The following is an 18,073-nucleotide window of genomic DNA, read 5'->3' as shown; positions in this document are numbered from 1 at the left end:
TATGAGCATTAATAATAATAATAATAATAATAATAATAATAATAACATCAATGGATTAATACAGATGAAGTGTGTTTAAATCTATGAGTTCATAAAGATATTGGACCAAAAAATCTCATTGATCCCCTTTGGAGGATGCTAGGGAAACTACTCCTTATTTTGAAAACCAGTAAATAAAGAGTCAAACGTTTATCCTGCCTTTCCTATACAAACTGTACCTTTATGAAACAAATGATAGATGAGGGGAAATTTCTTTCTATAGGAATATTTCATTTAATAAGTGAACAAAGAATGATAAAATTACAGTGTCACTGCATCACAACTCCTAATGAAATAATGGATCGAAGAAATGCTCACCAATGGCTGTGAACATTTTTTTTGAAAAAAGGAGACTGCTAGATTTTATGTGTCTCTTGCTGGAAGATGTTGTACCATCTATGCAGCATTCATGCTAAAAAGAAACCAACCGGTATCTGTCAAAACTCTAGATCTAATAATTTATAGGAAATACAAGGATAGAGAAACATGTTGGCATGCATGGAGATGCAATCAACAAAATCCAGATTGTGGGCAGATCTACAGAACAAACCTTACTGGTTAAAAAAGACTTAACAGACACAAATCAGTCATATATAAATCTTACTTGTATCCTTATGAGAGTAGAACAAACAAGCTATAAAATACTTATCAGACAATGAGGGAAATTATTTTAAAATACTTTAATTTGATGATTAAAGAATTATTTAAAAAATATTTTAAGTGTGATAACAGTATTTTGCTTGGCTTTTGTGAAATTTCTTATTTTTAAAAAAATATGCTTAAATATTTTCAGATTAAAAGATATGAAATCTGAGATTTGCTTCAAAATAACCCAAGGTTAAGGAGAGACATGAATAAGAATAGACATAAGAAAAATAAAAGTTTTTATATTACCTTTAAAAAAGAAAAGAATAGACAGAATGAGATTGGCCACTTGATAATTTTTTAATCTAGTTGATGGGTACCTGGGCATTTATTATGTTATTCATTCCTCTTATGTATACATTTGAGCTTTTCTGTTAAAAAAGTTTGCTAACCACATGTTAAATAAAACTCAAATCTAAAATTGTTTTGTCTTTCTTTGTAGATGGCAAGAAAGAAGTTGAAAAAGTTCACTACTTTGGAGCTTATGCTCAGTGTTCTTCTGCTTGGGGTGTTTATCATCACTATTCCTCTCTTTGTGCTTTCAGCCAGAGATTCTTTGGAATCAGAAGGTAACAAGGAACTCTGGTGTTCCCCCCTCCATATATTGCTCTTATCAGAGCAAACACCTCAGAAGTGGCAGGGAAGTGATGCTTTCATATTCACTGGTGTGAATGTGTGTGTGTGTGCGTGTGTGTACTATATGTGTGTGTTGGGGACCACCTGACTCAAAACTGTGACAGCACAATAGGTATTCATTGTAGGCCTAACTCTGACACTTTCATTTCCCAATTTAGCACAGCGCAGGATTCCGCAACTGGCACTTGAAATATATTTGCTGAATTTCATTGAATAATTGTAATTTTGTTAACAATAGTAATCAACAATACCCTTATATGAAATGTAGTCAAATAAGTATATAATCAATTAAAGTACCTTAGGCCCAAGTTTGGTTATTTAAAAAAATAACAGCTACCAGAGTTTTTTTATTAAAAGTTTATTGAACTGTTTTATTTTAACAGAAGGGCTGGATTGTGCTGAGTTATCCATGATTTCTTATCTGGGCTTCAGCTAGGAGCAGCTTCCTAGGTGGGGCAGGTGATGAGGGGCCAGTATGTTGCCAGAGGAAAACCTTTGCCCCCTCCCCCTACCTCATTCTCGGTCACGCCATTTCTACTTTTGTGGGAAGTTAGATTAAATAATCTCAAAGGTTGTTCAGTTCTTAAAATTCTATGATCCTGAAGATGAAACTAAAACCCTTATGCGGAAACTGGCACAAATATAAAGTTCTATTACTCCACCACTTTTGAATTGGAAACCTTAGTGAAAAGAAAACTTATTAGAAGGCTCATTGTTTTGTCTTAATATTATTAGCTTATTGTAGAGTGCCCTAAAGAAATCTAACTTCCTTATGTTAGAATGCAATAAATGTGCCTTCTTTATTTTACTGATTTTTAAAAAAATTAATTAATTAATTAATTATTTTTGGCTGTATTGGGTCTTCGTTGCTGTGCGCGGGCTTTCTCTAGTTGTGGTGAGCGGGGGCTACTCTTCGCTGCGGTGCGTGGGCTTCTCATTGCGGTGGCTTCTCTTGTTGTGGAGCATGGGCTCTAGGTGTGCGAGCTTCAGTAGTTGTGGCACACGAGCTCAGTAGTTGTGGCTTGTGGGCTCTAGAGCACAGGCTCAGTAGTTGTGGTGCACGGGCTTAGTTGCTCCGCCGCATGTGGGATCTTCCCAGACCAGGGCTCGAACCCGTGTCCCCTGCATCGGCAGGTGGATTCTTAATCACTGCGCCACCAGGGAAGTCCTATTTAACTGATTTTTAAGTCTGAATCCATCAATCAACTGGCATAGATTCTAGCTGCCAGTTTCTTGTTTGGTGGCCTCCCTTTACATTTTTTGTCCTGTGAGATTTTACATTTGTATAAGAATGCCATCACTCAGAAGTGTTCCTTGTCAAGGGATTGCCTGTTGACTGAGCAAGGAGAATTGAGGTTACTATGATTAGGGTAACATTCAAGAGAACAACATATACTGCACGTGATCTGTGTGCAAACATTTCGTGAACCAGCTGCCTGGGTGGAAGTACAGGACCAAAGCAGAGTGTACAGACTTCTCTGTAAAGGGCCATATACTTAATACTTCAGATTTTGTGGGCCATACGGTCTCTGTCCTAACTACCTAATTCTGCCTATAATAACAAAAGCAGCTATAGACAACACATAAAAAATCTGGGTGTGGCTGTGTGACAGCAATATTTTATTTACAAATCAGGCTGTGACCTGGTTTGGTCCACAGGACATAGTTTACCAACCCCTGGAGTAGAGAAGGTAGATTTGGAGCTCACTTTGGAAGGTGAGCTTCCAATCTAATGTTGGAGTCCAACTCCTTGCTCTTGTATGCACTGTCTCATAGGGAGGGCCTTGCTGGTGGAAGGAGATGGTGCAGGTGTATGTAGAGTTAAATACAGTCAGCAAGAACAAAATGAGGCTTTATAAAGTGAATGTGTACATTTCAAGGTCATAGAGTGAAGCCCGGTCAGTAGTGGAGTCCATATAATTGGAGGTGTTGAGAACTATGGGGGTATCGAATGCCTGTGATATTAATTCTGTCATCTTATGTTTGCTTTTGGGATTATCCCAGGTCCTGGGATGACAGTTACTCCAGATCCTGGGAAAAGTACCACTCCTGGTCCTGCCAAGTGCCCAGTGGTAAATGAATTGGAGCGGATAAACTGCATCCCTGACCAGTCACCAACAAAGGTTTGAGTTACAGATCTTGTTTTCATTTAAGAGTTTATGCCATTGGATAAGGGTTTGTGTTCTTTTTTTTTTTTTTTCTGTTTGTAGCCCCCAGAGTTGTTTATTGTTTGCATTGCAATTATTGGTGGCTCAGGAAAAGAAATCCTGTATTCATGCTTATATGACAGCTCAGCCTTGGGAGAGGAAGAACTAGAAAATTTCCTTGTGTTGACAGATTCAGCAAATAAAAGTACATGCTATCCATTTAGGTTTGAATTTCAGATAAACAATGAATAAATTTTTAGTATAATTATGTCCCCTGTAAGACTTGGGACTTACTTATACTAAAAGTATATTTGTCTTTTATCTGGCAACACTACTTGGTTACTAGTTCTCTCTGACTCCGTTTCTGACTCTGTTTCTTGCCCTCTCTCTGTCTCTCTTTTTTCCTTACACAATTCTAAAAGGTTATCTAGGATCTACAATAAAAAGTCATCCATAGGCATAAAACAGTATTTCAAATAAGGATAAAGTTTCAAGAGCCAAGTTTTGAAGGAAGAGGTAATAAATACCAGATTAAAGATAGTGCAGGCATCTGGGCATTTACTTTTGGGCAGTGTTTCCTGATCATCACCTGAAGTCCAGCTGAACATATGATTTAAAATGCATCGCACACACCATATCAGTCATGTTTCACGTTGAGAGTGAATAAAAACGAAATGCAGCCTTCTGAGTGAAGTGCACTGACCTGAAATGGCAGATTTGTATCAGACACAGAAAGGATGCTTGCTGCATGCAATTCTTGGGCATGTGGCACTCTCACATTTATCTCTGTAGCCATCCTATTGTTCATGGGCTGGAATAATCTGTGATGTTCTTGAGAGTTACTATTTTGGTTTGTCTAAAGGTCCTAATACCAAAAGACATTTTATTTCTGCATTTTTTTTCTTTCATACTTCTGGAGGCTAGATGTCCAAAATCAAGGTGTCATTAGGGTTGGTTCCTTTTGAGGGCTCTGAGGAAGAATCTGTTCCATGCCTTTGTCCTAGCTTCTGGTGACGGCCACAATCCTTGGCATTTCTTGACTTGTAGCTACATTACTCCAGTCTCTGCTTCCATCTTCACAAAGCATTCTCTGTGTGTGTCTGTGTTCAAATTTCCCATTTTTATAAGGACACAGGTCACGTTGGATTAAGGGCCCACCCAACTCCAGTATGATCACACCTTAACTAATCACATCTGCAACAATCCTATTTCCAAATAAGATCAAGTTCTGAGGTACCGAGGATTAGGACTTCAACATATCTTTTCTGGGGACACAGTTCAGCCCATAACTTGGACAGAGTCACAGAATGTGAACTGTGGAAAGTGAGAATGGTTACACAATTTGAGCCACAAATTGGCACAATTGTGCCAATACTCACAATTTGAGTATTGACTGAAATAGCATAGATGCTGAGTCAGAGAGAACCAAGACGGCAAAGAAATAACAGATGAGAAATCAACCGTAGTGATAGACTGGGGTTTTGGGGAAGCTGGAAGTTAAGGCAGAAAGAAAGAACCAGAGCCAGATAAATAGCTTGGAGTAGAGAAAATGCCTGGGAACTGTAGTTAGGAGCAGAGTGATTGGACAAAACTAGTCAGGAAGCTCAGAGGCTGTGTTGAAGGCAAGAGAGAGCACCAATATGGTAAATAGTCAAGGATCAGGAAATCCCCAGGACAGGACAACGCAGTGAGAGCACAGAAGGGCGGCAGCCTGGGCAGCAAGCCTGCCAGCGCTGGGAGGAACCCCAGTGAGAGCCGTTCATCTTACCAAGACTGTTGCAGTATTCAGTCCCCTTCATCTGGCGTCTTACCCTGACGGAATGAATGTGACTTTCTCTTGGATTAATGAAGAGACATGCCTGCTTGGAGTAGGAAGAAATGTGTCTGAACAGAAAAGGTGGATTCAGATTTTGGAAGACCTTGGATTTCGGGTAGAGGAGGCTGGCTTTTTATGTGATACATAGCAGCTAGGAGCAGCCACTTAGGGCTGAACGAAATCACGAAGTGGGAAACCAAGAGGAGAGAGAATAAAGGACAGAAATAAAGGAAAAAAGAAGATAGAAGAGAAAAAGAAAAAAAAGCACTTCAGTAAGGGGCCAAATGTCATAAAGTTTGGTATTTTAGAGATAGGTTCAATAGGTAGAGGAGATAAGCTAAGTAAATAAATAACTAGAATATAAAACAAAAATTTATAAGATATAAACAAAATACTGTGTGGATCACAAAGCAGAAGAGATTATTATCAAGGAGAAGGTGACAGTCTGGAATTAATGATAAGCAGGATTTTGACAGAGATGAGACAAATGGAAAGTGAATTCAGGATAGAGGAGACAATGCACACAAAGTGACAGAAGAGGAAATTGTGGGGCACATACATGACATATTGAATGGTCCCATATGGCCAAGATACAGGATCGGTGCCAGAGAGCATATAATGTTTAAGACTATAAGGTAGTTTGGAGCTTGATGATAGAGGACCATTAATTAATGTGCTGCTTTGCCAATAGGAATGGGAAGTCGTGGTCTAGATATGCTGTACCTAAACAGGATGTTTCCAGAAAGTTGATCCACACCCATTTACTTGCCCCTGTCATAGTGTGCTAGGAAACTACTTGCTCAGAAGCCCACCTGGAAGAATAATGCATCCTCAGTCTGTCCACTTTCCTGCAACAGCCCATCTTGTTATTGGCTACGTGAACTTCAAATGTCATTATTGCCTCAGTAATGCTTCTTTGGTTTTATAATAAGACCGTTTAATACTGTGGTATCAAGATTGTAGTTCAATAAACAACCTTTGCCTTTTTTCTAAATGTTATACCCAAGTGAATTAATCTATGACCTTTGCATTCATTCACTGGCCTGCTCCTCTTTAGCTCAGCCAGAAAGAAATACTCTGGGAGCACTTTCAGTGATCTGGTTTTTCATAGAAGGTATTTCTTAGGTATTTTGTTGTGTGTTTTAAGTATCCTGGGTGCCATATGCTGATCTAAAGTGTTGTTGAGAGGCTGATTCAATGGATAATGTTGTGTGTATATATATATATAAAAAATGTGTTTGTTGAAGGAAAGTATATGGCTATGTGGAGGAGGGGAGTGGGAAGAAATTATGAATATGACAGCAGGCTAGGCAGAATGTTTTACTGCTGAGGTCATTGCTATATCATTTTATCATTCCTCTCTAGTTCTCTCCTCTGGGATTAAAGAACTAAGAGTATAAATTTCCCTTCAGATGATTCTTTGTTGTAAATTCCATTGTTTCTTATCCCAGTGAAGGGAGGGAATCCTGTGTCTAAGACAAGACGCGTAAAGGCTGTGGAGAGACACTGGACAGTACAGAAAGAACAGGATGGAGGGATACAGGGTTAGAGGAGCCAGCACCCAGACAGGATGGTTGGCAGGGCTGAATGAGCAAGGTCGACTGTGGTCTCATTCCCTCCAGTGGCAGGAGCTGGCTAATTCTGATTCACTCAGGCTGACTCTCACTGCACCTGGGACACTTCCTTTTCACCTGTTTGCATTTGTCCTTGCAACTTTGCTTTCTGTCTTTTATAAATGCTGCAGTTGCTGAGGTCCTGAATTTTTTTTTTAATCTTAGATATGCTGCTTCCTAATGACCTACTGATGCACATATTCTAAGGCATATGTAGTCTTATCAGTAAATTATTTTCAACTCACTCTGATTTGTACACATTTCTTGTTTGTGTTATTCTAGATTCTACTTCTTATTTTTATTATACGTGCTGCAAGTATCTTCTGCTGTTATGAGGCTGTGTTCACCTATTTTATGCTGTCTTGATGAACAGATATTTTATATTTTAATGGAGTCAAGCTTATATAGTCCTATATTACATCATATCTCAAGGAACAATGCCAGGAAGATTAAAAGCCTAAAGGCAAAAAAGAAAAAGTTTGACTTTAAGAAGAAAATAGAAGATCTAATATCATAATAATTAACTTATTTAGTTTAAATTTATTTCTATAAATTTTCTTGGATTTCTACTTACACAACATTATGTCAGAAAATAATGATAACTTGGCTTCATTCTTTTTAGTTTTACAAATTTTCTTTATTTTCTTGTCTTATTAGTCTTATAGTGTCAGGACCTCCAATATATATTTAATTATAAAACGTCATAGACATGGTCACCTACTCTTTTTTCTGATTTTAAAAGGAATGTTTCTAACATTTCACAGTTAGTGAGATGCATATTATAGGCTTTAGGTATCTACCCATTATCCAACTAAGGAACTTACTTTTTATTCCCAGTTTGCTAAGAATTTTATCATGAATAGGTGATTAATTTAAATGATTGTATTGTGTACTTCCTTTAATAAGTTATGAAAAATTATACAGTGGATTTTCTAATAGTAAAGAATCCCTGTGTTTCTGGAAGAAACACTACTCGCTTATTATTTATTTAATATGTTGCTGATTTCCATTGTTAAAATTGCGTGCTCTTTTCTTTTAGGTTTTTGCATTTGTATTCATGGATAAAACTGGATTCTAGTTTTCCTTTTTCTCTCATGTCTGATTTTGATATAAAATACTTCCTTTTTTGTTTCTTCTCCTCTCTCTCTAAATGTTAAGAAGCATTGGGGGTTGGAGGAGAAAAGGACTCCAGTGGAGCAGAGCTTGACTAGGTCATAAGCAGTGTCTTCAGCATCTGATTTCTCACTATCTCTGAGTTCAATCCAGTCCTTCTCTTTGTGTTGGTGCAGGAGCCTGTATGTATCTATTATGTAAAAAGCAAAATATCTTTACTTTTTTGTCTACTTTATCTATCAATTACTGAGGGAGTTCTTTAAAAATATTGCATTATGTACTTACTATCTTTTTCAATTTTACCTTGTGATTCTTTAAGGTTTTTCTGTAAATATTTTGAGTCTTTATTATCAGGTGTGTATCAGGTTTGAGATGTCATATCTTCCTGGTGAACTGAAGCTTTTGTCATCATGTAGTGACTATGTCTCTCTAATAATTAATATTTACTTAAAGTCTATTTGTCAGCTGTCACTATAGCTGTACTAACCTTTCGTAAGAATTCTTCTCACATAGCTGTTTTCCCCTGTTTTAGTGCTTTTGTGAGCTTAAATTTTGGGTGTGCTGCCTGTAAACAGCTTCAGTTGAATTTATTTCTGTAAATGTAATCTGATTATCCTTGTTTTTTAAATTAAGTATTTAAGCCATATGATAATTGACATGAAAAACTTTTTTCTATGGTCTCATTTTGTGTTTTCCATTTGGTCTGTTTTTTATGTACTGCTCCCCACTCACGCCTACCCCCATATACATGTTTTCTTTCCTTATTTTTTGCATTGAGAATTTTTCCCCTTAGTTTTCCCCTCAATACTGTATTGGAAATTATACACTCTACATTATTTTGGCAGTTTCTCTTAAATTTTAATTCTCATGTTCAACTTCAAAGGCCATTTTGTTGTGTCTCAGGTTTGGGTTTAATTCTTTTTGGTTGCCTTCAGTCCTATTCATGTTGTCATTTTTTTATAGCTTCTCTCTACAACTCTTTTCTGAGGTTTCACCTACTCTTTACTCTCTTGTCTATTTGCCCCGCTCTCTGCTTCTCCCCACATTGCTCCTCATAACTGCTTGGCTCCGCTGCAGGGCCTGGGATTTCCAGGTGGCCAAGAGGCTGTTCACTTTTCATGCTACTTTGGCCACTCTTTGATCTTTGCCCTTTCCAGTCCAGTGAAGAAGTTACTGAGCTCTGAGGAGCACGCAGAAGCCGTTCTGCTTAGCGCTCTTTCCAGCACCTTTCTCTTTTCCGGTTATACTGAAGTTTCCTCTGAGTGGGTTTTGAAAAGAAAAAACAAAAACTGCTGATCGGTTGAGTTCACAGTGAAGCCTGATTCCATAACAATAGAAACCACACAGAAGGACACTGTTTTTAGATCCTTAATATTGGTTATTAGCAAAAAAATTAGCATTTGATTAAATCTAATTGTTCATATAGCTAAGCAATTTTTTTTGTCTTACGTTTGTAAAGCATTGCCATATCCTCCTAAAAATATGCTCAGCAGATACTCAACCCAGACTATAGAAAAAAAGAAGCGGATAACAAGAGAACTAAGTTTTGGTCCTTGTCTTCTCAATAGCTAAGTGACCTTTGGCAGATCACTTCACCCCTGTGAACTTTTACCTCTGTGGCCTGAGGTTCTTCATCTGTAAAATAATATAGCAGGGTATGTTAGTTATCTATTGCTGTGTAACAAATTATCCCGAAACTTAATGGCTTAACACAACAAACATTATTTTCTCACAGTTTCTATGGTCAGAAATCTGGCCTTGGTGTATCTGGGTGCTTTTGGCTCATAGGCTTCCAGAAGACTGCAATCAAGGTGTCTTCTGGGACTGAGGGATGATCCTTTTCAAGCTTGTGTATTGTGATTATTAGCAGAATTCAGCTGCTCAAGGATTATTGGGCTGAGGACCTCAGTTCCTTGCTGGAGACCTCCCTCAGCTCCTCACCATGTGGGTCATCCTGCAGTCCAGCACCTCACTTCTCGCAGAGTGAGAGCTCCAACAGAGCAAGTGAAAGGGAGGGAGCAAGCAAGACAGGAGACACTCTGTAATCTAATCTTGGTAGCCACAACCCATAATTGTTGCTATAGTATTTTATTAGTTACACTCAAGAGGAGTGGTTTCCTTGTACTTTTTTTGTATTTAACCTGATTGCTTCTTCCAAATTAGTTATATGAGAAAGAGATTGTATCCATTTTAGTCTCCATGTGATTCAGCCATTAATTGTAGTAAAAGGCAGGTACCTTTCTTAAGTAAGAATCAGAATCTATTTGGGTTTCAAGGAACAATTACTTACTGCCTTGGGAGGAGTTAAGAGACTATATATACACACATATATATACACACACACGTATGTATATACTATGTATATATGTATAATATATATGCATATATGTCACCTATACTAAATATACCCATTTGTAATATACACATTTAAAAGTCAAAGCAAAATTGCCTTGATTTCAAAGCTTCTGAATAAAGTTAATTGCAAAGTTTTTTTTAAAGCCCAAAGCCAATATCAGTGAAGCTCCATTTGTCATTTTGGGTTACAGGTGATATAACTATATAGTAGTTTAGAATATTTAAATAAACTTACCAGGTTTATTGTGATGACAGGTAGAGAATGCATTGTGATCATATACTGTTGTATGATAACAACAACAAGGAAGGATGTTGGCCAGAAAAGTGAGTTTTGAGTGCAAGCACTGCATTGACTGGGATACAGCACAATTTCTTTAAATATCAGGTCCCTTATTTGTAAAACAAGACTCATGAGACCTCATGCTCAAATTAAATTTATCAATGATAGTGTTCTACACATAGTGGAGTTACTCTAACTAATCTCTTATTTCAGGCCACGTGTGACCAGCGTGGGTGCTGCTGGAAACCTCAGGGAACCATAAGTGTGCCCTGGTGCTACTATTCTAAGAGTCATGGCTATCAAGTGGAGGGCAACCTTGTGAACACAAATGCAGGTAAGCCAGACTCAGCCTTGAGGAAGGAGCTCCAGATCCTCTGCAGGTTGGCTCTGTACACTGCAGAAGAGAGCTGTAGCCGCAGGCGGGGTGTTACTCTGTACGGCTACCACAGCGTGTGACAGGAGGTGGGCACTGCCCTTGAGCAAGGACTAGAGTCTATTTTGGCATCAAGGAAAAATATCACTCTCTGTCTTGGGAGTTGGGAGACATGTCCTATTCCTGACTCTGTCTTTATGTACCTTTGTAACCTTGTCCAAACATTGTAACTTCTTCGTTCCCCAAGTTTCTAACTTTTAAAGAGAGGGATTTGAACTCAGTAACCTCTGAGGACTACTAACAACTCTAATATAATGTAATTTTAACGATATGGAAACAATTCCAATTTTACCAATGTTTTATGAAAGTTAGCTAGCCAGTGTCAGTGTTCATGGACTAAACATCCCCCCTTCTTTCTCCCACCTCAAAATGCAGACATAATAATGAACATGCTGGGGATACTTAGGGAGGCTCTTAGCATAAAGGAAGAGGCATGCTCCTCTTCCAGGGCCTCTTGGCCTGATGGGCTTTTCTAATAAGGTCTCGACTCTCACCTGGCTTGTCACATAACTGGGGAGATGGCATCAGTGCATACGATCACCTGTGGCGTAACATGAAGATAACTGAGAAGGAATAATGGATGTGAACACCTTGAGGGCTCAGAATATAAAGGGTATATGAGTGATGGATGGGCTGGTGTAACGAGAGTTAGGCCTTTGAGGGATGTTTCCATTCAGATTTTGGAGAAGAGAGGCATGGTTTTTGAATAAGGCAATGACAATACCTAGCTTCAGAATCTGGCCGAAGGCAGTATGTGTGTATGATGAGGTGCACATCTGTGTCTCCTCTTCTTATGGGAAGTAAAGGCTTTTCACCAGCCCCTTTGACATAAAGCTTAATTGTATGTGGCTGTTTGTGAATTTACCAGCTATGAAAACTCTTTACCCCCTTCACATTAGGATTCACAGCCCAGTTGAAAAGGTTGCCTTCTCCGTCTCTTTTTGGAAATGATGTCAACAATGTCCTTCTCACAGCGGAATACCAGACGTCTAACCGTTTCCACTTTAAGGTTGTAGTTTGTTTCTTTTTTTCTTTTCTTCATATTCTTTTCCATTATAGTTTATTACAAGATACTGAATATAATTTCCTATGCTCTACATTAGGCCCTTGTTTATCTATTTTATATACGGTAGTTTTTATCTGCTAATCCCAAACTCCCAATTCATCCCTCCCTACCCCCCTTTCCCCTTTGGTAACCCTAATTTTGTTTTCTGTGTCTGTGTGTCTTTCAGTTTTGTGAATAAGTTCATTTGTATCATATTTTAGATTCCACATATAAGTGATAGCATATGATATTTGTTTATTTAAAATTTTTTTGGAGAAGTTCTTGTTCCCAACCTGATGACTGCAGTTACTACAAAGGAGAAAAATTTGCTGATGGAAGTATTTTTCTCTACTGTCATTATTCTTACTTAGCATGTGTATGTTGAAAGCATCTTAGCAGGTGTATGTTGAAAGCCTTCCTTCAGTGTGATAACTTCCTAAATGTATATTATAGAGTTCACTGGTGAGCTTTGGCTTTCATTTATTTTCCCTTTATACCATGTGAAATGATATAGGGAAGGAAAAAAAGAATTATCACAACTTTGAAAATTCTAGAGATAGTTTATGTCTGCAGACTTGTAGTATATATTTCTACCTAAAAGCTAACTTATGTCCAAGTGTTAAACAGCTGAATTTGGTGACATAATTTCAGACATAATGTCATTTGCTGCACAGGTTCCTGTACCAGGAGCACAGATGTTGGGAAACGCTGGTGTTGGTAGGTGTGCTTCTATTTTAGAAAAACAGAGACATTTTCATTTTGACTATCTTTCCCTAATCTCTCTGGACAGTTAACTGACCAAAACCAGGACAGATATGAAGTGCCCCATGAACATGTGCAACCCTTCAAAGGAAATGCTGCTTCTTCCTTGACCTATAAAGTTGAGATCTCCAAACAGCCATTTAGCATCAAAGTGATCAGAACGAGCAACAATCATGTTCTGTAAGTTTTGCAAACCTATCTGGAGATTTGAGTATGAAGGTTGTGGGGGAGGGAGGTTTGCAAGCCTGGAAAAGGATGCATTTCTACAATATTCCTGAGGGCTGTGAGCCCACTCTTGGTGACCAGACTCTCCACCTCCAAATGTGTACTTTTTTCTGCCTTCCTTCCTCTTCCTTCCTTCCTCCTCTTCCTCCTCCTCCTCCTCTTTTATTACTAAGCATTTATTGTAGGCCAGGCACTGGGCTGTGTCCTTTTTCTCTTTCTTCCTTCCATTTGGTCATTTTTCCTCCTTATTTTCCCTTTTTTCCCTCCATCCATCTAACACCTATCCAGCAGTAACTCTCTATGGAGCATCTACTATAATGTATGACTAATATTCTGGTCATGTGATAGAGAGTCAAGGGGACAAATCTAAGAAATGTGCCGAATGGTACCTGTCCTCAGGAAATCCTGATCTCTTGATGTCCATGGAAAAATGTCACAGGAGGGCAAATGAGGCCGATTAAACAGGGAGTATTGAGTCTCTGAGATACAAGAACAATTTTCTAAGCAGTTGCATCCCCTCCACTCCACTTGCCCACCCATCCCTGTGTTTTCCACCCATGTCTAGGTTTGACTCCAGCATCGGGCCCCTGCTGTTTGCTGATCAGTTCCTGCAGCTCTCCATCCGACTGCCTAGTGCTAACGTGTATGGTCTGGGAGAACACGTGCACCAGCAGTACCGGCACGATATGAATTGGAAGACCTGGCCCATATTTGCCAGGGACACAATCCCAAAAGGGGTAACCTTTCAGGATGGGCCCCTTTCCACTGAATATCATAGCCTCTTTCATGAAGGTCACTCCTAGCAGTACAGTATAACAGTTAAGAGTCAGGTGCTCCGGTGAGGCTATCTGGGTCTGAATTCTGGCACTGCTACTCACCAGTTTTGTGGTTCTGGGCAGGTTTCCTCTCTGTGTCTTTAGTTCCCCATCTATGAAATGGGGGTAATATACTTACTTCATAGGGTTGTGATGGGAATTAAATGAATTGATACATGTAGAGTCTCTAAAAGAGTGTCTGCCACATCGAAAATTCTCAATAAATACCAAGTATTTTTCATCACATTTTCGTTTTGAACTAACTAGTTGTGGAGAAAACTAATACTGATTCTGCACAATATGCTGGTTATGGTTACCATATTTTAGGTTGACCTTTACACATCACCAACTTACCAGGTTTGTCAGCAAAATAGGATAAAATATCAGCTAAAATTCTGTATTAATCATTCTTTGTGTGAAGAATGTTTGGGGCAGTGAAAGAATAGAAGGAGTAGAGTTTCGTTGTTATTATTTTATTTTGTTTTTTCTCTCTTGGTTTTGTTTTGACTGCTAAAACTCAAAGCAGAGGCATTTTCTAGACTCAGCAATACTACATTCAGGTCTTGTTCAGCAACTTTCCCAATTAAGCAGAACTAGTGGCTGGATGAAAGGAAATTAGAGGAATAACTTATTAAGTGAATTTTTAAATATATTATCTCTATTTACCAAAAGGACTCTGAGAAAAATAAGTCTAATTTATTCCATTTAACAGACAAGGAAACTGAGGTTTAGAAAAGCCAAATGAATAGCCCAATGTAAAAAAAAAAAAAGTTCGTAAGGAACAGAGATAGGATCTAATCCCTGGCCCACGCTCCTCACCATACCATAGGCCTATCAGAAAAACAGGAAAGGTGTTGGGTCCAAGCAGCTCATCTGGGATATGGCTGGTGATGCTTGTTCAATAAGGAGCCTTAGATCCTCGCTGCTTGAAGTGTGCAGTATGGGCACCACCACGTGACAAATTTGGGCTCTCAGCTCCCTCTTTCATCTACTAAATTAGACCCCACACTGAAAGGAGGTTCCTTTGTAATTTGTATGCACACCAAATTTTGAGATATGCTGTCCCAGAGCAGTGATTCTCAAACATGATTATACATTGGCGTCACCCGGGGAAATTGAACAAACTATCAATGTCTGCTTCTATTCCCAGAGATTTTAATTGGGGTGGGATGCAGCCCAGGTTGAAAACTACTGTTCTAAAGTCTAGAAGACCAGCTCAAGTTCTAATGCATGCTGTTGTAAAGACTAGAAGACCATATATCTTAAGTAGAGCTCCATCTAGTTGCAAATTAGAAAGGTGCCTGATTTATATTAGGGCTCGATGGAGTTTTTGCAGATGAGGTTAGGTCAAGACTCTTTGAGTCAAGGTCACGCCTCTTTGAGAGAAAAGCTCTTTTTTTGAAAAAAAATTTTTATTGGAGTATAGTTGCTTTACACTGTTGTGTTAGTTTCAGGTATACGGCAAAGTGATTCAGTTATACATATACATATATTCATTCTTTTCTCATGTAGATTATCACAGAATATTGAGTAGAGTTCTCTGTGCTATACAGTAGGTCCTTTTTTAGTTATCTGTCTTATATAGTTCACCCCAAGCTCCTGATTTATCCCTACCCCCAACGTGTCCCCTTTGGTAACCATAAGTTTGTTTTTGATATCCGTAGAGAAGAGCTTTTTTGAACTACAGTTTCAAACCTGTTCTCCCACATCCTAACATATCACAAGTTCTCACATTTCTATTAGATAAATGGTCATAGCTGGCTCATTCTATATGAAAATGCTAATTCACTTGATTAACATCAACCAAGTGTAGACCTTACATTAAAAGTTTGTGTCTTCTTTGACATGAGTTCCTTGTCAATTCCTCACATGATTAACATCGATTTCCTAAGCTATTTCTGGCCATGTGGTGTTTATTTGTAAATTTTTGGTTTTAAATTATCTTTCTGCAGGATGGAACTAACTTGTATGGTGCACAGACATTCTTCCTATGCCTTGAAGATGCTAGTGGATTGTCCTTTGGAGTGTTTCTGATGAACAGCAATGCCATGGGTAAAAGACTAAAGGAATATTCATACACAAGGATGATTTTCAGTCCCTTTCTTACAGCATTATGATAAAGGAATGGCACCCTTTAGGAATGGCTGAGCCGTAGCTTGGGGCCTTATATGTTCTCTGACTGTGCCATTCATACTTCATTACCTGTTGACTCATGGTAGCCATGAGTAGAGTTTTCTCTCTTAGCTTACGATTTTCTTGAATCTGGTTGCCTCTGTTGGAATCTTTACTATTATAGTGTTAAAACAGCTAACCCTTTCCTACAGTCTATTCTAAGGCCGTTTCTACCAATTTGTTCTTCTCCTTCCTCAGACTTTCATCCAGTACAGGGGTTAATAAAAGCTCTGGTAAGAAACAGGTAATTGCTCTAATAGCAGGGTGTAACCAAGGAACTACAACTGAGGTGTGAATGTTACATCGAGACCTCCAAGGGTAGCAAGGTAAAGTGGAGCGTGAGGGTCAGGCAGAGTACAGTCAGATTGTTTAAGACCAAATGGTATAATATCATAGGATTCCAGGAAGTAGCTTGCTTCCTTATCTTTGAAGGTTTTAGATCAGATCAGTGATTCTCAACTGTTTTTCTGCTTGCACCAGTAACAACCAATCCCAGGGCAATGAATCAATCCCTACAGGGAAAGAGGAGTTCTGTCAGAATCTCCCAGGGTTGATGGTCAGCACAGGATATTGATCCCCACCCTCTTCTCAACTGGGACTTGATGGACTAGATCAGTACTCCTTAAAGCGTGACCCATGGAGTGTTCAAAGACTGTTTCAGGTCTACAGTAAGATGAGTATAAAATTAAGAGGAAACATTGCTGTAGCATCCAAGTACATGTATGAAACTTTTTCTAATAATTCATTTTCATGTTATTTTACAAAAGTATCAGTTTGCAAAGAACTGGAAATTTAGAAAATAAAGATCTGATCCTTTACCACAGATTGTTTGAGAATCACTCTAAGTGATCGAAGATGATTCTAAGATACCTGATAGTCAAAGAATAGACTGAGATAATACAAGGATTGTACAGTTTCAGGTGGCTGAAAGGAACCAGAAAACAATCTGTGTCAGGCTTAGAGGGAAAAGTCACAGAATCTTAGATACTCCATGTGAGTTGTTCTTATGCCTGAAGAGTACATTTTAGTCGATCTTGAGACCTTTTATCCCTAATGCAAATCAAGGCTATGGGGAGACTTCATCTCTGAAAATTGCATTTGGGGCTTAGAGGGATTTTGAATTTATAGTATCATCTCTGACATCTTTTTAGTTTGGCTCTTGCTTGATGTGAGATCTGCTGAGGCTGGTACCTCCGTGTGTCTAGCCAGGTTATGTTCCTGCAATAATGATGGGATATGGGGTGGGAACAGCATATTCTGTAGTTGTGAATGGCAGAGAAGAAAATTTTTTTCTCTGTCCTCTTAGGTTTGGTATTTGAGGGCCTGTGAATCAATCTGACAAAAGACAGGTTAGCAAGAGAAAAAACTAGGTTTATTTACGTGTGCAACCTGCATATACACAAGAGTGCTCAGTGAGTAGCTCAAAGGAGTGGTTAGAATTTGGGACTTACAAACCATCCTAATAGGGGAAGAAATGTACTTAGGATGAAACAAATGGCTTCTTAGAAGGGGTGAGAGGGATAAAGGGCATTTAATGGAACAACAGATGACGTTTTGGAAAGATCAGTGAGCCCTTAGGAGGATAGTGGGGGCTGGGTATTCTTGTGTGCTGCCGATTTATTGTCTCAGAGGAGATTAGTTTTGCTCCAGGGCAGGGGGTTTATGACAACTGAGTTCGTATGGGAGGCTCTGCTTTTAGGTGGATAAGGGATTTCAGAAACTCAAACGTTTTCAGCTTACAACCATTTTTATGCCGCAATGGCTTATTCTGGACCACTTCCTGAAACTGGTTGCTTTTTCATGAAATCCTGACACAGCAGTTAAGACACTGCAGTCACCAGTTATGGAAATCTGTCACAGAACAAATGCTTTGGCCTTTCTTGTGCTGTGAGGTTGGACTTTGATTGTCAGAGTTTGTCCCTTTTTATACAAAAACTGAGGCATTAGGATCACTTCATTAGTGTTCAGATGACTGGT

General features: G+C 38.7%; 1 protein-coding gene across 3 annotated transcripts in view; it reads left to right on the top strand.

Moving 5' to 3' along the window:
- Nucleotides 1-18,073, top strand: part of LOC118900603 (maltase-glucoamylase, intestinal) — a 103,216-nt gene that overhangs the window by 22,124 nt on the left and 63,019 nt on the right. For all 3 annotated transcript variants that reach the window (XM_036863050.1, XM_036863049.1, XM_036863048.1), the window contains exons 2-8: nt 1,127-1,253; nt 3,325-3,443; nt 10,858-10,978; nt 11,977-12,086; nt 12,913-13,064; nt 13,675-13,846; nt 15,877-15,976. In XM_036863050.1, coding sequence (XP_036718945.1) covers nt 1,127-1,253; nt 3,325-3,443; nt 10,858-10,978; nt 11,977-12,086; nt 12,913-13,064; nt 13,675-13,846; nt 15,877-15,976 — 901 coding nt within the window. The remainder of the gene's footprint in view (nt 1-1,126; nt 1,254-3,324; nt 3,444-10,857; nt 10,979-11,976; nt 12,087-12,912; nt 13,065-13,674; nt 13,847-15,876; nt 15,977-18,073) is intronic.

Source organism: Balaenoptera musculus, chromosome 9 (assembly GCF_009873245.2).
Source record: "Balaenoptera musculus isolate JJ_BM4_2016_0621 chromosome 9, mBalMus1.pri.v3, whole genome shotgun sequence".
Taxonomy (NCBI): domain Eukaryota; kingdom Metazoa; phylum Chordata; class Mammalia; order Artiodactyla; family Balaenopteridae; genus Balaenoptera; species Balaenoptera musculus.
Note: the sequence above shows the minus strand (reverse complement) of the source record. Positions and strands in the feature narration are given on the sequence as shown.